The sequence below is a fragment of the Anser cygnoides genome, chromosome 4, assembly GCF_040182565.1.
Source record: "Anser cygnoides isolate HZ-2024a breed goose chromosome 4, Taihu_goose_T2T_genome, whole genome shotgun sequence".
Lineage (NCBI taxonomy): Eukaryota > Metazoa > Chordata > Aves > Anseriformes > Anatidae > Anser > Anser cygnoides.
In genome coordinates, this window is record NC_089876.1 from 49,400,101 (window position 1) to 49,427,500 (window position 27,400).

A 27,400-nucleotide genomic window follows, 5' to 3' on the forward strand; every position below is an offset into this window, starting at 1 on the left:
TGATTTTTAACACTGTGAAGAATAGCATACTTTTCTCTAGCTTAGTCTTGAAGAAAAAAAGGTTTTATGAATTAGTATGGTTATGATTAAAAAGGCGTATATTCTTTGTGGTTTATAGTAAATTAAAGGTGATTGTTATCATCAAAAAAGCATTATCATCAAAAGACCATTCCTCTTTTGAAAATGTATTCTTTTTAAGGTTAGAGGTAAGATTACACAAATAAATAAGATTTTACGATTACTGTGTCAGTATGGCTAGTTTCCACAGTAAAGTGCCATGGATTGGAAGACACATTTTTAGTAAATAAAATGCTGCAGGTTCAAATCCAAATAATTGTTTATACTATTTCTGTCAGGCACCATGGTTTCGAATCTAAGTAATTGTGTTTTTTTGTTTGTTTGTCTGGTGATATAAAGTTCACCAGGACTGATCATTAGGTTTGAGAATTAGGAGGGTTTAAAAAAAACATATGTAGAAAAATGGATGAGAATAGGGCAAGAATTAATAGACTTAATAAGGAACTTAGTAAAAAGAAATGAGTGTAAACTATAAACTTTTGCGTTCCCATGCTCTGTCATGACTGTATGCAAGGTATAACAAGACATCCCTAAGGAGGTAGCAGTTTCCCATCGATTAGTGATTTTTGCACTGTCATCTGTCAAAACACTTTCAAATGTTTTCCAAGATGTGTGTAATACTGTCAGTTTTCAATATATCCCCCGGATAGCCCTCTAGTTAAAGAACCTTAAGAAATAGTTGCCCAAGCTGCATTAATTTGTCTACACAAACATGAAGTAGTTCCCGAGTTCCTTGACTAGTCCTTGACAAGTTACTCTTTATGTTATATATGTAGTTTTTATATATAATATATGAAAATGTAAGATTGCTTCTAGATCTGTATACGAGTTTTCAGCAGTTCTGAAATAAAAGACATAGAGTTTTTTTGGTATATCTTTATGAAATTTTAAACCAAAAATGACCTCTTTGGTACAGAGCACTACGAAAAGGCAATTCTGTTTTGTTGAGTGGCATATACGAACACTCCTGTAGAGTAATACTTTGTTGTAGAAAAATATGCAGTTCCAGATGAAAGCATAATCATAAAAACAAAATAAAGGTGTAGCATTTATTAAAACGAGGCACCATTTGCTGTCACAATTTACTGTGTTCAATTTAACCTCTATAGCTTAGTGAAGTATTGCAAACAAGGTGATAAAATGCTTAGTGAACCGTTAGGACAAAAAAAAATTAAATGGTAATACAGAGCCATAACCTAACTGTTTATATACCCACAAGCTACAGGGACGCACAGTTTGAGTCTTTGTATATGCGTTGCTTTTGTTCTACATTTGTTTATATTTAAGTATATTTAAATTGCTTAAATATAAGGAAAAATGCTGAACATCTTATACGCATTGATTCTATCCATTTACTCTTGCAGCAAAGAACACTTCCTTTATTACCTCTCTTTGAATATTCACTCCATCCAAGGAAAATGCTCAATCTGCTTTTCGACCTTGTTTCTCTTAACCTCTGTGATGTAGGGTGTCTCTTCTCCTGCTTTTCCAATAGCATGCCCCACCCTGTACATGGTGACGAACCCTCTGCTGTACCTGTTTCAGTCTTAATTCAGCCTTCTTGAACACTTTCAGCTGCATACATTCTTCTAGCTGAGGTCTCCCTAATGTCTGGTACAGTAGCACTGCTGTCTTTGACTCAGCTAGTAGTCTGTGCCCCAAATACCCTATTACTTGTTTGTCTTTCTCACTGGTGTATTACATTTCAACTGAATGGGTAGTTCAAAGTCCCCTTGGGTGGTTTTCATTTGTTTTAGTGTGTCTGCAGTATAGACATCTGTATCTAAGCTGGTTGCCCTGGACTCCTCTAGTAGTCACATAAGTCACTGGAGACTAAATTAATGGAATCTAAGGCAAGAGTCATTTTATGTGAAGAAGGTGTCTAACATGTCAAGTGAATCACTCCCTGAAAATTCTAATTTCTTCCCTGACTATGTTTAAAAAAAAAAAAAAAGCAAACAAAAAGGCTGGTATCTCAAGGATAGATTTAGACATTGCTGACGTTGCTGGCATCCAATTACAGAGAAAATGAATTCCACTTTTTGTAATGCAAAATTCTTCCTTACTGTTTTCTTGTTTGTTTCTTTTACATTTATGCCTTCACATTTTCATTTCTTTTTTTACTGCTCAAGTATATCCTTTTTTTTTTTCATTACAATTTAAATCTCTGAGATTATCTTCCAGCTTTACATCTTCAGCAAGTGGACAGGCATTGGGTTAAACTCAGGACTAATAGACTAACATTATGTGATTGAATCTTTTTATAATATCTTAGAGCTTCAAAATACGCATATAAAAAGAAATCTTGTGCTTCTGGGGATATTTTCTGGTGTTTCATTTTTAGAAGATTCAGTTACTGACAGTATCTTTTAAAAAGGATACTGGCACTTTAAGGGTTATTGGTATGTTGTGAATGACTGGGCAGCAGTTAAAAGTAAGAAAGGTCAGCATCTTGCCAGTTTTTCTTGGACACCACATGATTAATATTTCCTATTCAGTCTTGGATGACGTTGTTCTATCTTTACTTTTGAGATTAATCTTTGGCAACTGCAACTGATAAATTTCATTACGTTCCGTAGTACATTTTGAACTTAGGTTGAATAAAATAGCATATAGTCCTTGTGTTTTTTCATCTTGGCAACTGGGGCATTTCACTTCATGTTTAGTGAGAGAGAGGATTCTTTTCATAGGACATGCATGCAGTCCATGTTTCTAGCAAATAACATAAAATCCTTAGGCACTTCAGAGTATTATACTATAGTTTATATTATCAGTTTATTATAGTTCTAGAATTATGAATTAAGTCATATTTTTGCATATTCTTTGCAACATTTTAATAAATACAGACAATTATATAGGAACTATAGAATGGTATCGATAGCGTTTAATCTTAGATTTGCATGTTTTATCATCTAAAATTGAAAGTAATTGAAATGAAGTTAGCAGATTTACAGTGCTGTAAAAGTAGTAGTCTGTAAGAGCCCATTACATTTGCAGAGAATAATATTCCAAGTAGTGCTCCCATTGATTTCCATAACACAAATCAGAACTTGAATGAATGTCTTGTATAAAATATAGTGAATCAAGACAAGGCTAATGCATCCTTTAACTTGTGACAACTGTTTTTCTGTATGCAGATGCATACACACATCCCTCTGCATGGCCAGGTTATCTGATTGTCATTTCCTGTTTATGGTCATGAGGTCACTTAGATTCAATTTTGTTAATGTTAAAGCTCTCTGCAGTTTAATGAATAGATATAATAGTCCCCATGAAGAGCTGAAAATAGATGCAACTAAAGCAGTAAGAAATGATGCAAGAAGTGTTTGCTTTCGTGGCATCCTCCACAGCATGAAGGTATAATATGTGGAGAATATATCAAGAGCCCTAGATTAAAGCTGATTTAACCTCAATTAAAGCATGTGGATTTTACACATGGTGATGTATATACATACAGATGCATATTAATAGGCAAAGCCCTACACAAACTGAATATATGACTGAGTTGTGGATATTCAGGGCACTAATTTTATAACATAGAGATTGTATTTCTGAGATAAAATACTAAAATATCCCAGGGATCAAATGAAACATAAGATAACTGAATTAGATAGCACTACAACTTCTCAATTTCAAGGTCTTATTTCCTCTGCTACTCAAAGTATATTTTGATGGTTTATAGCAGTGCTGTATACAAAGTTTCTCAAAATGCTACAATGCAGTACAACACATTTTTGTACTACAAATAGCTACATTTGAAGTACTATGGTTAACCAATCCCCAGAAATGACTCAGGGTCCTTTCTCTTCTCTCTGTTATTCTGTCCTCATCTCCTCATCTATGACCCTACTTAATCACTGCTACTTCAGTAGCAGAAAGTCATGTCAGCTCCAGTCAGACTTTCCCTTCATTTTTCGGTTGTTCTGATCCCTTTAATTATTTCCATACAAGTCACTGTGAGGACTTTCTTGAGAAAATTCACATTAATCATCCAGTAAGCTTGTACATCTGAAAAAAGAGTTCCACCTTTCTTTTTTTACTTTCCAAGGTCTAACAGTTGCATACAGAAAATGACCTCAATTCAAAAGACTGCCTTGGTTACAATTAGAAGAGCCTTCTGCATGACTTGAGCTAGCTAATTAAAATTCTTATTAAAGTCTGAACCATTGAAGCAAAGAGCCAATATATCATTTCTCACTGCTTTACAGTTTATATATTTTCAGCATCTAATAGCCTTCATAGGGATCATTGCATTCATTCATAAGGCTGTAAGTAGTTATATTCTGGCCCATATTTCCAAAAATGGGTCTTAAATTTGGCATAATTGTAATGTTCTGGACTCATAAAGCCCATCCAACAAAGTCCTCAGTGTGTATGCACATGTGGTTTTTGTTCAGTTAGTTAGTTAAGATGTAAAATTTTCCAGTAAATGAATATAACTGCTTTTGACTGTTGAGCCCCAGCTTGTGATGCATGTGATCACAGGATTCTTCTCTGATAGCTCATAAGTTGTAAAATATAAAGCTCCTTATATCAGGTAAGGAATGTGGGGGTTTTCCTCTCCTATAGTTCTTTGAGAGGCATCACTTCTTCCTCCAGGCATCTCATCCCGAAAACTGTATTTTTTCAGGGTGTTGCCCAAGGTATTGCATACTAGAAAACAGCTACTCCTGGGCTTCTATATTTAACAGATAAGAACATATATATGCAAATATATATTGTTTGGTTTTGTGGGTATATATGTGGGAGGAGATGTGGTCTGCAGATCTGTATATAAATGCACCTTCATGAAGGGTATAATCAAAGGAACAGTATCTTGTTTCTGTAGGCTAACTCAAGTTAAATAGTGGAAATTATTTTTTTTTTTCCCTTGTTCACCTCTGTGGACATTAGCTATGTCTGCACACAGAAGTGTTACACAGTTGTAATGAGAAAGGAGTAGAATTCACACCATGAAAACAGCTATAAGTCTTCAGTTTAGACTTACTACTACTGTCCCCAACCTGAATCAGACCCAACTGGTCTGATTTCAAGGAAGTTTTACTTTTGTCTTTAATTTTAATATATTTCTGTGTTTAATGGATTGAGAGGGTTGGAAGGTCTGCTGAAACTGAAGCTGTTTGTTAATGAACTATTTTCACTCCTTTTCAGTATACATCTGCTCTGACCTATGATGCTGTTCAAGTGATGACAGAAGCTTTCCGTAATTTGCGTAAACAGAGGATTGAGATCTCCAGAAGAGGAAATGCTGGAGATTGTCTTGCAAATCCAGCTGTACCCTGGGGTCATGGTGTAGAAATAGAAAGGGCATTAAAACAGGTAGCTTCCCTAGAATGAATGCTGGGATGAGTGTATGTGTGAAATCTTCTATAAATGCTTGAAAAGAACCTTCCAGTCTCCTAACCTGCCTTGATCTTGCTGGGAATAATGTGGAAGTTAACTCCTCAGGAACGAGTCCCTTTACTAAGATACGTTGGGTAAAAGATACGTTGGAAAAGTGTCTAAACTGAATGTTTCTGAAAAATAAGTAATTATTTATGGAAACAAAATACATTTTCTAAAAAGGAACAAAATTAATTCTGTTACCACTTTCATCTTCATCTATATAGGTTCAGGTGGAAGGTCTAACAGGGAATATAAAGTTTGATCAGAATGGAAAAAGAATCAATTTTACGATAAACGTCATGGAACTCAAAAGTACTGGTCCTCGGAAGGTAATTTGAATTGTCTTACAGTGTCTTTAATGGTTTTACCATGCTAAGCAACATCTGAGGTAGGTAATGAAACACTGTGGATGAGTTAAAGCATGACTTGTCGTAATGTTTATTTAAAGGTGTATTCTATGTTGGTCTTGCAGAACAAAGTAAAGATATGTATTACTTCTTTCTAATAAATAGGAGTTTTTATTTCTGGTAAGTACTACATGGGAATATTTTCCTTTCAGTTTTGTGTATTAAACGTTTTGCTTTCTCATCTGAAATGCTGAATGTTAGTCAGTAATTGCTAACAGAAGAGAGATGCTTCTGAATGACAAATGTAGAATACAGCTTTTCAGTGATGTTTCTTTAAATGTGATTGTCTTTCTGGTCTAATTCCAAGCCTTTCAGGAAAAGCCAGTTTATCATGTCTTCCTAATCTGGAGTATTTCATAACACATTCAACCCTACAGTTGGTGATATTGCTACTAAAACTTGTTAATATTTGAATGAAAATTGTATACTTAAATTAGACAAATTAATGTGAACAAAGAACTTCATTCTTGTTAATATTTGTTATAGTAACTATAAATAGAAATATTTACACTGATAGATCTATAGCTAAAATAGTTCTCTATGAGCATAAATCATGGACATAGTAGTAATATGTTTTACATTTTCTGTGAAAGTTCATATTCACTGGTGTCTGTGCATCCTATCCATGTAATCTTTAGATTGGATATTGGAGTGAAGTGGACAAAATGGTTGTGAATCCGCTTGATGGCCCTCTTGGAAATGAATCTTCAGGACTAGAGAATAAGACTATTATTGTCACCACTATTTTGGTAATTAACCTCATATTTTGTCAAAAGACAGCCTGTCCTACAGTGATTTGTTTTTCCTGATTATATTAGTTTAAATATAATGTCTCTTTATTTTTTTGAGGTTTTGACATGTTACTCATTATGTTGCATAAAGAAAAATTGGAAATTAAGGATATGTCGTTCAGTATGCGGTTTTCTTCTGTAGCAGACATTGACAAGGAAATGAATATCCCAGAAAGCTAACATTTTTAGGCCAGAAAATGGGAATGAAATACCTGCTTTCAAAGAAGAGCACTTTGTCTAAATGGCAGAGCCATAGTGTTGATTTTTAACTGGTTGCTGTGCTTATTGGAGAATGGATTTTGCCAAGCAGAGACTGTTTTTCAAACTTCAGAAATGTAGCATCCAGAACTGTGGACTGTTAAAGTGTAAGATAAAACATTAAAAGTTATGTTGTAGTTGTTTAAAAAATAACGTTATGTACTGCTATATAGCAGCATTTTTCTGTTAATTGCAAAGCTTCTTTATTGGTTTGGTTAAGTCACAGAGTAGCATAGAAATGTCACTGGATGCAAGAACCAGTTGGGTAACTGTTGAGCAAGGAGGGAGGTAGATTCCTTTAATATAATGTATGAGCCATAACTAGTTTTGCTGATGATAGAACTCCACTGCATATTTGTAGTTAACTGTTTTCGTGTGTAATAATTCAATAAAGATATAGCCTGGAGAGCCTGAAGTGTTTTCCCAGGAAGGGATGTAGTTATGAAAGAGGAAGAAATTTTGTATTAAGTCAACAAAAAAAAGCAACTAAATGTCTTTGCCTTCTTCCATCCAAACTGTAAGAGAGAAAGAAACAGATTTTGGAAATTATTCTCTCTTCTCTGAATGCATAACTCCTGTTAACATTCATGACCATTATTAACATACCGCTGGGAATCACTATGCCTGTAAGTATTGTTATTTGTATATGACTGTGGAGAATGTAGCTTTTAAATGCTTTTTTACAGGACACGTCACATTGATAATTAACAACTGACATAATCATATGTTAATCATATGTAGCACGTATGATTCAGATGTTATCTTGTCTTTTTTATTATATGTAAAAGGAAATTTGCTAATCTGTGAAATATGCAACTAATGCATCTGTCTCTTTACAAAGTAACTAAAGCAAGATATTTCTGTGCAGGAGTCCCCATATGTTATGATGAAGAAAAATCATGAAATGCTTGAAGGAAATGATCGATATGAGGGCTATTGTGTGGACCTAGCTACAGAAATTGCTAAGCATTGTGGATTCAAGTATAAGCTCACAATTGTGGGGGATGGCAAGTATGGGGCCAGGGATGCAGACACGAAAATCTGGAATGGGATGGTTGGAGAACTTGTTTATGGGGTAAGAACATCTTTTATAATAAAGCCATTAAAAATTACTGATGGAGGGATATGGGATTTGGGTTAGTTTGCTCTCTAGAGTAGTTGAAAAATGTATAATTCCTATGATAGAGAATCAAAAGCTTGTCTTGGTATCAAAAAACGTTAAATGTAAAGCATGGATTTAGATTTTATATGCAAATGAAGTTGGAAGGGAAATGAGTGCATATTTCATCCTCCTGACCAGCCAATGGATTTTACTAACATTTTTAAATGCCACACATTTATAAAAGGGCATGTGTAAATAAGGAAACTTGGAATATGTCAACCATGTGGTTATATGTATTTCAGTAAGAAGAGTTTCAACTAAAAATTTCTGAAATTCCCCATGGGACATTTTTGATGAAAAGGATGTTGCTACTGTGTTTACTGTCCTGTTTTGCATTTATGAAATGCAATACAAACTAAACTGTTCTTTGCTCTGATCGTTATATTATCTATTATTTGCTTTTTTTTTTTTTTTTCCTTTACAGAAAGCCGATATTGCAATCGCTCCATTAACTATAACATTGGTGAGAGAAGAGGTGATTGACTTCTCAAAGCCGTTTATGAGTCTGGGGATATCCATAATGATCAAGAAGCCTCAGAAGTCCAAGCCAGGAGTGTTTTCATTTCTTGATCCATTAGCGTATGAAATCTGGATGTGCATTGTTTTTGCCTACATTGGGGTCAGTGTAGTTTTATTCCTGGTCAGCAGATTTAGCCCATACGAGTGGCACACTGAGGAATTTGAAGATGGAAGAGAAACGCAAACTAATGAATCAACTAATGAATTTGGGATATTTAATAGTCTCTGGTTTTCCCTGGGTGCCTTTATGCAGCAAGGATGCGATATTTCGCCAAGGTTGGTTACTCGCCCATTTCAACTTTGTGCGTTTTTGGTCTCAGCCAGAGGAGGTTCATGGTGCATATATTTTCACTCGGAAAGAAATCATTGCTATAGTTTATTTCTTCCATTCCAAAATTACAAAAGTCCTTGAAATAAAGACAGTTCTCTCTGACAAAAGGTAATGATGTATTTGATCGATACTGTCTTAATGTCGATCATGTATTTGCCAAGTGAAGTTGTATACACCATGTAGAGACTGTAAAATGCATAAGGTTCAAATCATTCCATGCCGTCTTGGAGGGGTACCGTGTTTTTGCTGCATATTCCCATTTTACAGTTGACATTGCATTTGGTTCACAGCAACTGTAATGGGAAAAAAGGGTAATGTACTAGTCATGAACTACACAGGCATCACTTTACCACTAAAACTCAGTACATATCATAACACAGTTATTAATCCACTGTTTTTTCTATAGGAGAGCCTTGAATTGAAATAGAAGTCATGTGATCGCTCTAATTTATTGTGAATAGTTGCAAAACGTTGCTGTTTTTCTATGGCCTAGTTTTATATAAGTCACAAAGGAAGTTGCTAAAATGAATTTGAAGCTCCAGTTTATAAATGCTTAATTCCTCATGGATTTTCACCTACGTTATTAGGGACAACTCTGAAGCACTTAAGTTAATTCCTTTGCAGCTCATTAAATATTCTATTTCCCTTGTGCGCAAGTGGACCTAGCCTTGATTCAGCAAAGTGATAAGTAGGTAGATAAATAACTACTTGCTGCTTGAAGGAACTGTAGTAAGAAGTGAAATAGGGCAACTGGATTTAAGGAAATAAAATCAAAAGACCTTCCTAACTATACCAAGCAAGTTAACTTTCTTCTCAGTGTCCTAAAGTAAAACAGGACATAGTTCAATTTCCAGTGAGTCTTGTGGCTGTTGTGCAGATAAATCAGATGGAAGGAGAGTCTTATATCCAAGTCTTGCATCTTGAAAGGCAATGACAGATTTTCAAGCTCTGCTGCTGCAGACATAGCAGAGCACTTACTCTGTGAGAGAACTTCATATATAACTTACACAGTGAAAGATGGCTGCAGTTATGGCGAAAGACGTGATAGATTTGGCACGTAACACATTAAGAACTGTATGCAAGAAATGAGATGGTGAAGAGAGATAAAATTAATATTGGGTTTTTGTATTGATTATATACTTTACAAGTTTAGTTGTCTACAAAGTCCTCTATTAGCTGCAAAATTATTTTTATTGAATCAAGGCCATAGTTGAATTACAATATTTTTTTTCATTTTACTGACTATTAAAACATGACAGTTGTGCATTGTTTAATAACATTTAAAAGGTGTTGCAAGAAAAATGATAGTAAATGGCCATCATAAAAGGTGCATGAAACTGAAATTATTTTGGAGATTCAAGTGACAGATTTATCGTCGGTGAAGTGTTTAACAGCACTTTATTTCATTACAAACACATTTTGAGGAAAGCATTTAGTTTGTATATTATCTCAGTTTATTATGAAAATAGAAAAGGGCTGCAAACACCTTAGTTATTTTTGTTCTTGCACCAAAACTCTCCCTAGGGAATATGAACTCCCTGCAAATGAATTTCAGTAAATGTGGTTAGGAATCTCTTCAAACATTAGCAAAATATTTGTAGTAGTATCATTTCTCTAGTAAGGGTGACTACCCTTGTAAGAATTGTAGAATTACCAAGTAGCTAGGGCTTCCTGACTCTGAAATAGAAGTGGTGCTGAGTAAGACAGGACCATCTGGAAATTGGTCTGCAAAAAAAAATCCCAACGTTGCCATTATGGATGGCACAGAGGAGACAATGGTAATATACAGCAAAGTTTTCCTGATACTTTTTATATGGGATTGTGCTCTCAGTACTAATATATAATACCTTTCTAAGTGCAAAACATGGTGAACAAATCAAGGTAATTATGCACAAAAAATTGGTTTAGTATTTAATGATCTGATGTATGAGGTACTTATACAAGTGCGGGTTCATGCTAGCGTATAATTATACAACTTTGTATTTTTTTTCAAAATACACACAAAAAAAAGAAATGGTTTATTTAACTGGGACAGACCTTATCAGAAAATTCTGAATACAAAGGGCACCACAAAAATTTTACTTACAAAATGTTATGTGGGAGCATATTGTCTATATTGGTATTGAGCTTATTCTTGCTTTACAAGGTCAGTAGCAGTTTTGTTTGATTACAGATCATGTGTTTTTGAAGAGTATGAATTATCATTTATAGTAGATATCAATACAATAAAAAGTACCATAACATTAGCAGGTATTAAATGCACAGTCATAGATTTTACCTTGCAAATGTATATTTATCATATAATTCAGTCTTTGAATTGTAGAATTATATTTTCAGATTACCTCCATGTCAAAATAAGATTTTTTTTTCAAAGGTGACAGAAAGCATGTTTACAGAACACATTACAATCTAGAAAGCACTTGAAATAATGTCTTTTCTGTAGCCCTTTTTAATAACATATTCTGGACCCATATCTAACTTGATTTTCATGTAGTGGAGTGACTTAGTGGGTCTATAGTGACATGGAATAAATCTTTTCATGTCTGAATTACCACAGAAATATTTTACAATGACAGTGAAAATGACTTGTCCAGAATTGGTTCCATTTACTTTTGTTCCCAGTTTAATAAATCAGCTTTACATGACTACTGTGTTTAAAATTAAAGCATACTTTTGAAATGCATATAGATAATTACACCTATACTCTATTTCTTGCTATATATATAGTATCAGAAGTTTGACATCTCATTCACAATACTGTAAGCTGGGTGAATGATTTGTGATTTGTTTACTTAATAGGTAGAGGAGACACGTCAGTACATACCTAAGCTACTGCAATGCTAGACTTTTAACTACATGTACATTTCTGCCAAATAATTAAGTACATCTCCAAAGATTATGTACTCCTTCCTATAATGTCTTGTTTGGAAACAAAGTAGTAAGTAATTTCAAACTTTAAAAGATCATTCAAAAATGGTAAGTTTGACAAAGATGGCAGTATCAATAGTTCTATCAGCTTTTCAGTATTGACAATCAGTGAATTTCTCTAGTTATATACTGTTTTATATATTTTCTTGAGTTCTCTTCTCTTCTTTCTTCTTGAGCAGGAGATGCAAAACAAAGATCCATAAGAGCCCACCTGCTGCAGTTAGAAACATCATATTATATAAAAATATACTTTCTTTACCATTTTTCTTTATTATCAGTTTGCTTGTTTCATGTCCAGTCCTCAGTTTGTTAAATGCTTGTATATTTCAAAAGTCGTGTGCACTTTTTAGCTTATGGATATTCCCTGGGCCAGTTTTTATTGCAAATAATGCTATTTATTTCTCAGTATAGATTGTCCACAGCAGCATAAGACATTGTTCTGTGAAAATCAGTCTTCGTCTGAATGTCTTATGAAAACAAGCAAGCTAAAGAGACTAAATTTTTAAGGACATACTGATTTATCTGAAAGCTCTGTTTCACTGTTTTTGTATTATTCTCTTCGTGTCACATAAATTCACATCAGAGAGAATAACAAGCTTATGTGTTAATATAGCACACTGAGATGAGCAGTTTAATTTCAGAGTTTCCAGGACATTGAAGAACTGGATCACTAAATTCTCCCTAAAGTAAATGCTGGAGTCCTGATTTCGGCAAAAATCCAGATGTAGTGGATGGAGTATGCATTGATTTCCCATCTGATTAGTATGCAGAGCTGCACTACAAGATAGCTTGAAATGTCTCCCTATAGTATAATGCATCATTTGCATAAAACTGATAACATGTGTTCCTTTTTAGGACTTTCATTTCACTTTACAAATCCATTTCATACTTGTTATTAGATCCCTGTCTGGGCGCATTGTTGGAGGTGTGTGGTGGTTCTTTACCCTCATCATAATCTCATCCTACACGGCTAACTTAGCTGCCTTCCTGACGGTTGAGAGGATGGTGTCACCCATTGAAAGTGCAGAGGATCTTTCCAAGCAAACAGAAATTGCTTATGGAACGTTAGATTCTGGCTCCACTAAAGAGTTTTTTAGGGTAAGAATTTCTGCTTTTTAGATTTCTGTTTTGTTGTACCTAGGTCTTCACTCTTTTAAATGTTTTCTCCCTGGGCTTTATTAAAAGGTTGCTATAAAAATGTGATATGTGCAGCCTAACTTGCAGATATAAGTGTTTTAGTTTACTCATTACAATATCATTTTATTATCTATATATAAATACAAGGGCCATGTTATAAACAATGCAAAGTAAAAGTGACTGCAAGGAATTACCTAAAAAATATTCCACTGTAAAGAAAAAAACAAGATCTGATCATAGAAGGGAGTTGACATCATTCATCTAGGCTGTAAAAAAGTAATTAACAATTTTAAACAAGACTGATAGTTGTGCTATATTTTAGATAGTCATGCAGTATATAGGAACATGGGAAGGTACACAGTCATGCTTTAGTATTTCACATGATTTTTCAAACTTACTGATGGGGAATGGGTTACAATCCTGCTGGCAGCTGTGGTAAATCCATGCCTGCTTTTGAAAACAGTTATTGTATTTGCATTACAGTGATGTCTTTGGAAGTCTGTCAGTCCTTGCCTTCTACTTCAGTGTGTTTCAGTTTTTAAAATGTGTAAGACTGCCAATGTGTGAGTTTCAAGCTGCCCTTAAGATACCAGCTACCATGGTGAAATCCATCAGAGCAAAAGAGTGAGACACTTAAGGCTGCTGAGAAAAGTGCTGTGACAGTTTTGCAGTGTCTGTGCACTCTAAGATGGAAGTGGGTCTGAAGTGCTACAAGTATGAAAAACTTTTTTTTTCTTGTTTTTTATTTATTTTTCAGTGGATAGTAAGAGTGTTAAGCTTAAACAAAATGTATTTTAAAACAGTTGGAAATACTATATTTACATTTCAAATAGAGTTTGCCATGGAAGCAAAGTGAAATAGTTTCTCACAATTTTTTTCTTGTGTACTGTATAGAGTAGTAACTGTTGGGTTGTGGTTTTCATTAGGCTTTGTGACACTTACTTAACTGGTAACATACTAAATAGGAACCATACTTGTTTCAACTGTGGAAAAGCATTTTTTTCTGATTTTAGTGAGTCCTGTAAGAAGACCTGGTGCTGATTGCATTTCTGCTGTTCTAAACTGAAACTAATGTCAGGTGTGTAAGCTAGTAAAAATGAAGTTTGGGTTTTGGTGCTAAGTGTTGAGAAGCACACAAATGTTTTTCTGTTTTTGAGAGCATAAAGTTTTTAGACTGTGGCTATACTGGGGACAGAATGTGAACTAAGGGTAGATCAGTTCTTTTGATTAGTTTCTCTTTAGAGATTTTTCAAGCTTTTTTTGTTGTTTTTGTTTTAAAGAAAAATGTGTATAGAGTGGTACGTAGTTTTTGTGCTACTAATTTGTTAATGTTGGTTGAGATGCTATCTGTGGTGGTTACTTAGAAGAACTAGAAGGTTTAAACTCATGTGCATCTTCATAATTACACTTTAACACAAATAGTGCTTCCAGTGGTTACCTGAGCATAAAAAACTTACTTTTGTAAAAATAAGTGAAGGCTTTGTATCACACAGTATCACAGTATCACAGATTTCTAGGTTGGAAGAGACCTCAAGATCATCGAGTCCAACCTCCGACCTAACACTAAGTACTCCACTAAACCATATCGCTAAGCTCTACATCTAAACGTCTTTTAAAGACCTCCAGGGATGGTGACTCCACCACCTCCCTGGGCAGCCCGTTCCAATGCTTAATAACCCTTTCGGTAAAGAAGTACTTCCTAACATCCAACCTAAAACTCCCCTGTCGCAACTTTCGCCCATTCCCCCTCGTCCTGTCACCAGGCACGTGGGAGAACAGACCAACCCCCACCTCTCTACAGCCTCCTTTAAGGTAACTGTAGAGAGCGATAAGGTCGCCCCTGAGCCTCCTCTTCTCCAGGCTGAACAAGCCCAGCTCCCTCAGCCGCTCCTCGTAAGACTTGTTCTCCAGACCCCTCACCAGCTTGGTCGCCCTTCTCTGGACTCGCTCGAGCACCTCCATGTCCTTCTTGTAGCGAGGGGCCCAAAACTGAACACAGTACTCGAGGTGCGGCCTCACCAGAGCCGAGTACAGGGGGACAATCACTTCCCTAGACCTGCTGGCCACACTGCTTCTTATACAGGCCAGGATGCTGTTGGCCTTCTTGGCCACCTGGGCACACTGCTGGCTCATATTCAGCCGACTATCAACCAATACTCCCAGGTCCTTCTCGGCCAGGCAGCTTTCCAGCCACTCATCTCCCAGCCTGTAGCTCTGCTTGGGGTTGTTGCGCCCCAGGTGCAGGACCCGGCACTTGTGAGGGCATGTTCTTCACCTTTTGTTCAGTTAGCTTTTGCTCTGCACAAACAAGGTTATAATGACCTCTGGAAATTCCTTCTCCGCAACTTCTATCACAAACGAGTTGAGGCACTATGTGTAATGCCACTGCTTAGCCCAATGGTTCTATCTACTGTTTGCTCTAAATTACTTAAGCCTGCACAGTTATTTTTCAAGAAATAACAGTTGTCATAAATTCTTTCTAGGAGACCTGAAACTCAGGTTTCAAGAATGAAACTCTGTCTGCTAAAGGCAATGTGAAAGCAGTCTCTAGCACAAACAAGACTAAAATTTCACTTACAGTATTTCTCTGCAGTAAATGGATTGGAGTGGATGTGACCTGAAATTAGGACTCAAATTCTTTGAACAGCCGGAAATAAGTATTTTTCTAGCACCAAGCTAAATGGACTGTCTGTCATCAATTAAATGTTTGTTAGCTTTGTTTCTCCAGTTAGTCTGCTTTCTCTTCAAGAGTTGATACTGTTTTTAAGTTTGTTTTAGATTGGTGGAATGTGTATTGTATCTAAATCACCACTAATAGAGCCCTCGTTTCTCAGCATAAAAGTAGGGATTATTGTATACTCTAAGAACAGTAAATAGAATTTGCCTTGCTACTAAAACATGTTTTGTGATAGTAAATCACACAAGTGAATGTGAGATCCTTCCATTTGGCAACTGGGTAAGTAGAGGAGTTCATGAATTATGTAGTTTAATGCTAAATTAAACAGCACATTCAAAAGTTGAGAGGTTTTGAAGAAGCACGTTAAATGCCAGACCACTGAGCTGTTTTGGTAAAAGTAGATTTGGGAAGAAGAAAGAATCAAGATGAGGAAGATTAATTGTCTGGTACTTTGTTTTCGAGGAAAAACTTAAGTTTCTGGCTCTTCAGCAAAGTGATCTGCTTTTCAGTCTGAGAGCAGGAGAAAACGCTTCTGATTCTTTTGTGATACCATAAGAAAACATTAAAAAGGTATCACCTTTTATTTGATTCTTGCTAGCATCAAATCACTTTCCTGTTCTTTTTCAGCCAGTGAGACCAATAGGTTGGCAAGAAGATGTTGCACGTGGTGATATATATAGAAGGGCAGGGAGAAAGAAGATTGGTTATTATTGTCGTCTCTTAAGAATAGAGCTGAAGAGGTGACATCTTGCTAGCACTACTATCAATGGGAAAGTAGGAAGACAAAGAGAAGAGAGTGTCAGTGTGCCTAGCACTGCCTTATAATGCTTTCCTCATCAGGGTTTGCTGTTTAGTAAGTTTAATCTGTATTGTGAACTACAGTGTCATTTTGGAGAACAAACAAACATCCATGCCTGATTTCTAGCTTGAAGAATTTTCAGTCAGTAAATACAGGCACTAGAGTTACTTTATGTGAACATGAGGCCATAGTGTTTTTTGTTTGTTTGTTTGTTTGTTTGTTTTTGGTTTTTCTTATCAGGGCATCTCTGACATACTGGAATCCCAGTGAAATATGTGAGCTGATGAGGAAAATAGTTATAATGGTCAGTGATGAAGCTATTACTTTAGAAAAGCATTTAACCATTGATACCTTTGAATGTTATAGTTTTCTTAATGTGAATTAATTACCTCTTTTAATGATTTGATTAACAAGAACAACTTAAATACTGAAAGGAGAAGAAAACATTCTTTAAAATTGCTTGCTCGGTTTTCTGAAGGTTATGCGTTTGACTTTGGTTTCTGTGCACCCAAAGTTGTTACAAATACTTGCAGATTGAACAACATGTAACTATATAAACACATTGACTTTAAATTCAAGTGAACTCAAATATAAAGGAGGTTACATGAGCTACGCAGAGACACATGACACAGGAGTTGTTCTTTTTAATTCACTCTGACTTCAGAGATTTTCGGTTTTTGATGAAGAAGATTGGACAGAATCCAGTACCCATGGATGTGAAGCAGTACAGAAAAAACACGCTGTTGTTGGGTTGCTTTCCATGTTCATAGACAAATTTTAAGGAAAGATAAAAACTTGAATATCACACAGGGCAGCACCTCAGCTCAATTTTGTGAGCAGCTAAGGCAGTGGGCATATATGCCTTGCAGCAGGTGGGTTAGATGAGTAGTGAAGTATGCCAGAAATGAGAGAGGAAGAGCTGTTACTGGATAGCAGTAGCCTGCTATCTGCTACCTGTTGTCAGGTGTATAAGATGAAATTCAGCAGCTGCTAAAACAAAAGAAGAAATAATTGCTGACTTCTAAGATTTTATATGAGACAACTTTTTTTTTTTTTTTTAAACTGTGATAAGACTCGAAGGTTTGCCTAATTATAAAGTGCTAATTTGATCAGACTCATACCATATAGGTTGAGACTGAAAAGGTAATAACATTCATAAACTAGTTTCTAAATTCGCTTCTTGCAAAACCTTGCTGCCTTGAAGCAAGTGTATTCCTTGAAGCAAGTACTGAGTGTACATTTTCCCGCAATTTAATTTAAAATATCCAGACAAACACAGTCAAATTATATCTACTTACCTATCATATAAGGGAAATATCATATAACTATAAAACAGTTCATGGTTTTACCTGTGGAACACTTCAGGTAAACAGGAATTTTTTCAGAGTATTGCAGCAACCAAGAAGTGAATGTGCCATTGCTAGAGCCGAGTGAATTATTCAGTCAAAAATTTACTTCAAGAAATTCATTGTCTTCAACTTTTGTGGTTTGTTTGTTTGTTTGTTTGTTTGTTTGTTTTTCCTGGAATATCCACAGATTGATTACAATATCTATGAATACATTTGTTGTTCTGACTTTCAGAGTTTCATTGGCAAGCATTTTTATTTTCTGAATGAATCATCAGTGATTTGTTAAAGTATTTGATGTTAGATGAATCCAAACAATATTCTGTCTCCTTTAAAATGTGTTGAGGGCATTCAGTGATTGTTCTTCCATATTCCTTCGTCTTGACTTCTTCCTACAGAGAGAAAGAGAAAATGAATTTATCTCATCCAATTCTGATTTTGTGGAAGTTATTGTTCTAGACTATGGTATTTTTCTGTTCTTCTCTATGAAGAAGGTATTTCTAAAGAGTAAAAGGCTTCATTTGTGTTACCTGCTGTTTTTAAGATGGAATGAATCACCCTAAGGATATATTTGTTTCTTATTTTCCAAACAGGAGTTCTTGGCAATAAGCTAAATGTTTAAACTTAGCTGAAAACTTCTGTTTTGAATAGCTGAATTTATGTATATGATGTGAAAGAGTTGAGTTTGAATCTTTGTTCAGCTTCTGTGAATGCTTAAATAACATGAACTTGTTGAGATGTTACATTAGCCTGGGCAAGTCAGGGTTGTCACATTAGCTTGTTTGTGTCAGGATTCTAGTCACCTACATTAAATACATGTTGGTTCATGTCTGCAGTGGACATGTCTGGCACCAGTGTCTACAATGTGGGGTGAACAGAGTAATCCAGATGTAGGTTAGAAAAACCCCGGTGGAGGAAATAGTGGGTCACCACAACCTACAGGCAGTATGGCAGTATGCATATAAGCTAGTCCATATCACTTGACTCAGAGATAATAGCCTTGGCACTCACGACCAAACACATATTGCCTTGGCACTTTATGCTTTTTGAGGTACATGCTGCCTGGCTTTACAGGTAATGACCATACACTAGTTGGACATACTCCTGCCAACAGCAGAGCGTCGGTTGGCACTGAATCAAGAATCATAACTGAGAAAAAGGGATGAACAGAAAATGTAGTCCAGTATTCCTGCTGCTGCTTCAAGACAAGAAGCAGAAGCTTGGTACATCCTGCATAGAAAATACCACGCAGAAATAATGGTCTTAGGAGTATTAAAAGGAAGAAAGAAAAAAAAAATGTGGGGGGGTGAGTGGTAATGACAGCAAAAGTCAGCAGCAAAATATTACTTCATAATAATAATAATGTTATAGGTACAAATTTTCTTCAATGGCAGATCAGTTAGAGATCAGTTAGGTCTCTTAACTCTCTATATTTGTAAATGCTAGAACATGTAGTTTTCCTCAGGAATTCTCAAAGTTGCTACTAGCAGGACTGCAAGTACAATCTAAGTCTTCAGAGTTCTTTTACTGAGCTGGGGTATTTGTCACTTCTGCTATTTACTAGTGGCTCTGTCTTACAAATAGTGCTTTTAGAGTTCTTGGTGCAACTAAAAACCTAAGTAAAGATCTGTAGTTCATTGTGGTTGCATTTTCTCCTGGGTTTACAGCCTGAAGTAACGGGCAAAACATTGAAGAAATTGTGTGTGGCTGTGCTTTTCCAGAAGTACACGTTTTTCTCAAATCAGAGGTGGATTGTAATGGTGACAACATGAACAGGACTGCAAAGCACAGCTTGAAAGATCCAAGGATCATTTCAGTTGGTCAGGTACACGTGCATCATCTCTACAGTTGTCAGACAGAAGATACTACTTGATGGAGCGCAAAATGGTGGGTCAGTGAAATTTCATCTCTCCGGTATGTACTATTGACATTATCTACAATCACAAAGTATTTTTACCTTCAATGTTTTCTGAGCAGCTGCTGTAAATGCAGTTCGTGTCTGTATTAGCCAAGATACATGATTGAACTTTGAGAGGGGAAAAAAGTCACTAACCCAAGAAGACAGACTGCTGCACACCTAACACTGCAGAAATTAATTTTAAAGCAATGTGTATATGTGTTAACTTTGTAAGTGTTCCATGCTGAATTTTTACGGACTACAGCAGTGGAAGAAAGAAACAAAGTACAGCTGTGTAAGTACACAAGCTTAACATTCAGCAGAACATTTCCATGATTTCTGTGTGCTTGGAAGCTTATTGAAAATGAATACCAAAATGAAAAAAAAATGGCACAAAGCTAATTCCTTTTAAACTTCAGTCATCTTTTTGCTGCTTGCCCATCGTTCATCAAAAATATGTATAAAACTGGTAGAAAAATGAAATCAGTCAATATACCTTCTTATCACTTTAAAGGATGAATTGCAACTAGTCTGTGAGGTCAGAAGGCATCTCAAAAGGAAAAAGTGACGTGCAGAGCAATAAGAAGACTAGTTTACTTTCTCTCTGCGTACACTAGTTTTTATTTAAAAACTTTTTATATGTATGTATGTTCAAACCAACAGTGTGAGATGGACAGACCAATCTGTTTTGTTCTGTTCTGGTAGCCCTTAAGAATTGTTCCTCTGTCAAATGAAAAGCAAGCAGAATTGCTCCATTAGAAAAAAATTGTTACTTTGCTTTCACTGAGCAGAGTAAGCAGGAGGCAAGAGCTCTGGAATGAAAAGTTAGTCATGGAAAAAATGATGGAAGTATAATAACCCATACAGTCTTATAAAGAAGTCCTTTTCATAGTGAAAAGCCAGCAACAAACATTAGAAGAGCTGACATGCTTCCCCTGAGTCATTTCTTGTGAAAAAGTGTTGTCTTTTGGGAGGCAAAGAAAATTGGCCTGAAGATTCTTGTGTTTTCTGAAGATCTTCAACACAGTCTAGTGCCTCTAGATTTATGAGTACTTTGAAATAGTTCTTTAACTTTTGAAATTGATAATTGTGTTACAAAAAGTTATGAAAAAAGACTAAAAGCATATGGCAGTCTATCTGTGAACCTTGATCTGTCTTTACACTCAAGATATTATTCAAGCTTCTAAAAATACACAAGAAAACTCTAAAATCAGGGAGAAAAGAAGAAAGACTTTTTTTTAATGAAAGTAGAGGTTAACAATTATGAATCATACTTCAGCTTCCTTTTTTATTGTTTGAGATACAGAAGAATTACACAGAACATATTTCACTGTTAAATTTTGACTAGCTCCATAGAAGCGTTCAAGAGGTGATGGAGACTAAAGACTCAGTTATGAAATCATATGTAACTTCTGTCATCAACTGTAATCTCTACATGAAAAGGCAGAGATTATAGAACTGACATGTCATGAATCCTTGAAAAGAGATACAATTAGAGAATATTGGTTTGTTTTTTATTAGTTTGACAGAAGAAATAGGCCTTTCACTGAAGTACTGAGATGATGGACAGACTTTCATTTACATCCAAAAGCATATTAGTGAAAAAATGGTTATACTTTTTTTGAGGTCTAGAGGGTTCAAGAGGTTCATTTTCAGTTACATTTTCTTGGTTTTCAGAGTCCTTAAATCTGTGCAACAAACAAAAGAATTGATTTAGGCCATTCTAGAAATTCAGTTGAAAATAAAGAATGAAGTAATTAACACTTCATTTATTTTTTTTTTTCCTCCAGGCATCTTACTTTATTATTATCTAGGAAAAATTGTTTCTTTGTCCACATTACCCAAAATCCTGCTGTTCTGAGGACAGCTCAGCAAGCCCGTTGACCAAAATACTGTAGTGCTTCAGAAACTTTGTTTTGTATATTACTCAGCTTATTTTCAAATTATTATTTCATAATATTTATTACAAAGAAAATGCATTCTTGTCTAGTAGAATTTTCCTTTCCTGTTGGTAAGAACAAATTGTGTCTGATGAAAGAAATGTATTACTCCTTGATCTTCTCTTTCAAGTTTTCATTAAGTTTTTTTAGATGTTCTAACCAGGCTGTGCTCTGCACTAGATAATTTTGTGCTGGGTACAATGAATTTACAGCAGTACAGTTTGAAGATTCTCCAGTGATGTGTAATTTATTTTATAATTTGATATACTCATTAAAATAAGTATTAAAGTTTGTTTCACTTGTGCTACTCCTAAGGGCAGATAATTCCATAATATTATTCCTGTGATGGTTAGAAACATTCTTTTATTTTCCAATGTGAGTGTTTTTATATCCTGTCGTGTTATAGTACATTAATAATTAAATATATTTATATATGTTTTTTAATATTTTTTCTTCCTGGTGTTTAGTTTCCTGATGCATAAATACAGAGCAAGTATGTGGTTTCTTTGGTTTTTTTTTTGTTTGTTTTTTGTTTTTTTTCTTTTTTTCCTCTCAGCTTTCAGTTCTGTCAACTAAAACAACTCTTGATTTGCAAGCCAGATATTTGGGTCCCTGTTCATCTCATAGCTCTTCTGTGTGTGTATGTTCTAGTTCAAACTAATTGCTCCTGAGTGTGGGTGAACAGATCTGTACATTGTATGCCAGCTGAGATCTCAGCAATGCTTTGCACAAAGGCACTAATATTTCCCTGTCTCTTCTGGAAATGACTTTCTCCCAGTGGTATCAAACTGTTTGCTAGTAATCATTTTGCTGATACGTGGTGATTTACCTTCCTTTTTGTGTTGTTTTTACACAACTGAAAGGCTTTCATTTTATTGCAGATTTTCTTATTGGTCCGAAAGTGTTGGACCATGCTTTTGAACAGGAAAGTTTAATTTCATTTCTGTCATCCAAACGCTCAGAATTTTTCACTTCTCATATATAACAAATAAATAATTTCTCATTATCTGGCTTGATACATTTTGATTAACCCAATTTCTTTTCTTACAGATACAGGTTATTTCTATCTTCAAATGTTTTCATTATGAAATGTGATCTGAAACTGTACATGGCATGCTGTACTTCAAACTGAAAGAGCTGTAGTTGCTTTAAATGGTTTTTTGTTCTTGTGAAGTACAGTATATTTGATTCTAGACTTCCATAATGGCATCTGCAGTTTACTACAAAATCTACTATTTCTTAAGAAAGTGCTTCTGTGTTTAGGGATTTAGCTTATTTCCACCACCAACACCCCCATATAGGTGCAATAAGTTTTTTGTTTTGCATCTAACTCATTTTGATGATTTCTGTACCCTCATTTGCATGACTTATTATTCTTCCATTACATTAAAAAAAAAAAAAAGAAAGCTTAATTATGCATTTAGATTGTGTTTCTATACCTAGATTTTTCTTTGTCTTTCTTTGTCTTCTTTGTCTTTCCACCACACAGCAGACACTTTCCTTTCTCCAACTGCTTTCACTTGTGAGGCTGGAAAATCCAATGCTTTTTGATGTTTCTGCAGTTTAAACTACGTACTGTTTCCTTTATGTTGTCTGGTTTCCCCCACTCAAATCAAGATCCTACTTAAAATTTGCAATTTTAATACAGTGGTGTAAGAAAGCTGTAGTAGTAGATACTGCAATGTATTATGCTGCAGTATTATGGCTGTCCCTGTAGGCTTAGTGCGGTGAAGTTAGCTCTTGGAGTGGACAGGAGATTTTCCCTGTGACCAGCACTTCAAAGAACAACACATTGATTTAGGTGTCATCATAGAAATTAGTTTGCATGACATTTATCTGAGTTTTTCAGACTTTCAAATTTAAATTTAAATAGTCTTCTTTGACTTTATGAATGTGTTGAATGATGGGGAGGAATTTAGATTCCACTGAAACTGAATTTACTTTAGTAAAAAATCTCAGAGGAGAAGTCCTTTCAGCAAGTATTTTAACAGATTAAATGCTCTTGAAACTTTAATACTAACATACCTTGTAAGACAAGCCTCCTTGAACAATTAATTCTTTAAATCACATGAATGTGAGGATGACATAAGGCCTTTGTCTTCCATGTTCATATATTGTCTTCTCATATGTGGATTCTTGGTACAAATTATTATAAGTAGGCTTTTGAGGAATACATTCTTAGAATGTTTTACAATTCTTTTAATAAGAGTATACGTATTAAAGATACTTCAAGTAGCTCAATTAGTTTAGGGAAACTGGAAAGCTTGTAAAACTGCACCTAAAGAAGATGACATTAATTTTACCAATAAAGAATAAAACTATCAGTGTATTACAAAATGTAGACCTTCAATCTATTTGAATTTTTATTTACTCTCAGTAGCCACACAGTATAAGTACAGTTATGTATTCTAAAATACATAATAATATTTAATCTTAAGTTAATTAAAAAGGCTGAAAAACAGTTTTGACCTTTTTTCTTTTCTTTTTTTTCCTTTTTTTTTTTGGGGGGGGGGGGAGTGGGAGTATGAATTGATTTTGTCATGAAATTGGCAAGATTCATTTGTTGTTACATGTTGTAGTCCGTGACAATATTGATTCGTGTCCTTCAATATGGAAGGTCAACAAGATATTTACACAGACCATATTTGAGAATTACAGTTCTGCTCCTGCAGTACAAGATCATCACCTAGCAGAGCGTTGGTAGTCTGAGGAGCTATTTCTGTCAATGACATACTAATTACAACACCCCATTTTAAGAATAGTAGGTCTTTGAATGAAAAAATGGAAAAGACATCTGGTGACCCACAAAACACACAATTAATTTGATAAAGATTTCCATAATTCAATTTCTTAATGAGTTTCTTAATGGAGGCGGTATTTTATGTATTTTACATGTAAATGGGATGTGTACTTCGTAATAGTAATTTTCATAGTCATGATATGCAGTGGTGACATGATAAGAAAAAAGAAACTTGTAACTTCTTAGGTATTTTGTATTTTCTTAGAAATGGTAAATAATGCAAAAAGTATTCATTGTGAATATTAGGGTCGTGTGCTTATACATTGGTAATGATTGTAATAACAAAGTTGCTATTAGCTTTTAACATTTCATATATACACTGGAGAGTCATGTAGCAATAGCAACGAACCACATTAAGAACAGTGCATATTATTTTAATATTCTTGTAGTCAAATAATAAAGCCATCTACACTGGTTGCATTGTTTGGATAGCATGGTAAAAAAAATGGGGGGGGTGCGGGAGTTTACATGCCTTTGTTTTTTAATGGAGTACTGCTGTTCTTCCTTTTTTTTGGTGCCAGAAAAAAAAAGTATATAAGAAAAATACAAAAGCCCAACTTGCACATGGGGCACCCTACATTCACAAGAATTCTGTTTCCACGTTGTGTAGTTCACTGTTACTGATGATGGTGTGCTTTTCCAAGTGCAGTTTAAAGAGATGAAGATAAATTTTATAGAAATAAAATATACAGGCATTTATAACATGGGCCAAATTTAAATAAGCGTGCATTACTGATACTATTTCAAAATGTTTTTGAATCATGATATGTGCATAGGATAAGCATGCATACTTTTGTTTATCAAGCAGATAATGTTGACCTTTTGAATACATGCATATGTATGCACAGAATACTAGGCGAAGGTCTTGAACACTGTCCTTTTCTACATCCTTTAATTCTGCCTTTTTGTATAAAATACAGCTTCTGGGGAGGAAAAAATTGTGAAGGAAATAATGTGCTGAAAACAAAGTCTTGCTAGTAAGAATTCTGTGTAGCAATCAGACCAAAAACCTTAGAAGTCAAGTATTCCTTGGGTTGTATGTCATTGCTCTTTCATTTATATATATATATATATATATATATATATAGAAGTCAAGACAAGTTCAAGGGCTAGGTAGGGATTAAGACTATCAGCTGTGTGAACTCCATCGTAATGTTTCTTTTCAGTGTCCATGGCTGCAGAAGACTGCAGTCGTGGCAAATCCTGAGTTTTATTTTCTGGTGATGTTTTTCATTACCGATTTTTATTTCTGTGGTTGCTGGATCAGGTATTTTTACCTTCAATGATATGGCAAGGAACCTGTGAGCCATCTAGTGGGAGGTTTCTTCTTAGCACTTGACCATTTGAAGAATCTGTTCCTTATGCATTTTCCAATTCAGATGTCCAGCACCAGCCCCTCGGTCTGTAATGCGACTCCCCTCATCCTTTCCACCTACCTGTTACAATCAGATCTCAGTCAAGTGACAGTGGGAAATGGGGTGCTGCATTTTATTGAGGCTGAATGATGAAAGCTGAACAGACTTTGCTAGACATCTATAACATACATATATACACCTGTGAAAGATCATTTTAATAAACCAGGAGGCAACATAGTTAAGGAAGCAAAGGCAGTTAAGTCAATTTTAGAAGCTGTTCATGACAGTAGCCTAACTTAAATGAAATATATTTGTTTATTTAGTATTTGAATCTTATTATAAGAAAACAATGTTTTAAATGTCACCATAACCTTTTCTCTTCTACAACATGGGATTCAAATGCCTTGTAATGAAAGTTGTGGTGACAGGTACTTGGAAGCATTTTGTCTGCTTTGGTTTGAACTGAACCCTTTAAGACAGTTCTGAATTAGTCTAGCTTTTAGTTTTCCCCTTTATAGAGCAAGTTATGAACATTAAATATCGCTGTAATCATTTTTATACCACTGTTGGAAGCTAGATGTCCCTTGCTTAGTTTGTAGTTGTAAATCCTGTGTAGGAAGTTGGATATGTGTTGCCAAATGAATGTTGACAGTGATTGGAAAGGGATGGAGTATCTGTGTTGAATTAGAAGGTAGGTGTGGGGAGTGAAAACTCAGGGAAGATTGAGCTCCTTCATATGAGGTTATGGACTTCTCATTCCAAGCCTGAGTGTGTTAAGGAAGGAGAAGATTGAGTACTATGCAGTGGTAAACACTTGTAGCTTTGCTTTCAGTGAAGTGAATACAGGGAACAGATGATAGAAAGACACCAACTTTGGTATACGTGCATTTAGGGTTTACACTTTCTTTATAAATTCTGGCAATGTTGATGGAGTTGCCCAAACATTAAATAGCTTAACTGACGTGGATCTTCAGATGGAATTCTCAGGCATGGAATGCTACTTACTGTCTGAGAGGCGCTATTCATCTACCCAGCTATGTATCAGGTAAGTCAGGTAAGGGAGAGAAAAGTATATTATTAAATTTTAATGCTCACTTATAGTACATAGTGATAGATATAGTTTACATTGTGAATTGGCTTGTCAAAGTTGTTGTGTTTTGTTGGGTTTTCTTCTTATCTGTTTGTTTTAGGGATTTCCTTAGTTTCTAGAATCATAAATTTTAGTATTGTCTTGGATGGAACAAGAACAATGCATGCACAATATGGCAGATATTCTAAGAATCCAAGAAATCCACTGTGCCTTCAGCACAGAGTTATGTTTCTCAGTCGTTCTGGTCATGCTGAGTATATCCAACCCTTTTGATATTAATGGGTATACTGAGTATGTGTAGATCAACAGGTCTGATCAACAGATCAAGAGAACTTTCAGCCATGCTGATAGACATGTAGATTCTGGTTGGTAATAGTTGGAATATTTTGATGTTAGAAAACCGTCAGTGGCTACTGACGGCTACTGACTAGCACTACCAGAACTTTAAATAATAACAGACGTATGGAGACTAGGGAGAAATCTGAGCCTCAAAATCTTCC

At 35.2% G+C, this 27,400-nt stretch overlaps 1 protein-coding gene across 7 annotated transcripts in view; it reads left to right on the forward strand.

The window, feature by feature from the left end:
* GRIA2 (glutamate ionotropic receptor AMPA type subunit 2) overlaps window positions 1-27,400 on the forward strand; it is a 94,313-nt gene that overhangs the window by 59,080 nt on the left and 7,833 nt on the right. For 4 of the 7 annotated variants that reach the window (XR_007166121.2, XM_048071829.2, XM_048071830.2 and 1 more), the window contains exons 7-12: window positions 5,230-5,397; window positions 5,688-5,792; window positions 6,509-6,619; window positions 7,788-7,994; window positions 8,506-8,876; window positions 12,759-12,957. Coding sequence is in view for 6 of the 7 variants with exons in the window: in XM_048071829.2 (XP_047927786.1) it covers window positions 5,230-5,397; window positions 5,688-5,792; window positions 6,509-6,619; window positions 7,788-7,994; window positions 8,506-8,876; window positions 12,759-12,957 (1,161 nt within the window). In the remaining variant the exon portion in view is untranslated. Of the gene's footprint in view, window positions 1-5,229; window positions 5,398-5,687; window positions 5,793-6,508; window positions 6,620-7,787; window positions 7,995-8,505; window positions 8,877-11,730; window positions 12,958-19,485; window positions 21,974-27,400 lie in introns of those variants that run through there. The other 3 variants (XM_048071831.2, XM_048071832.2, XM_048071833.2) reach the window with 3 other exon arrangements.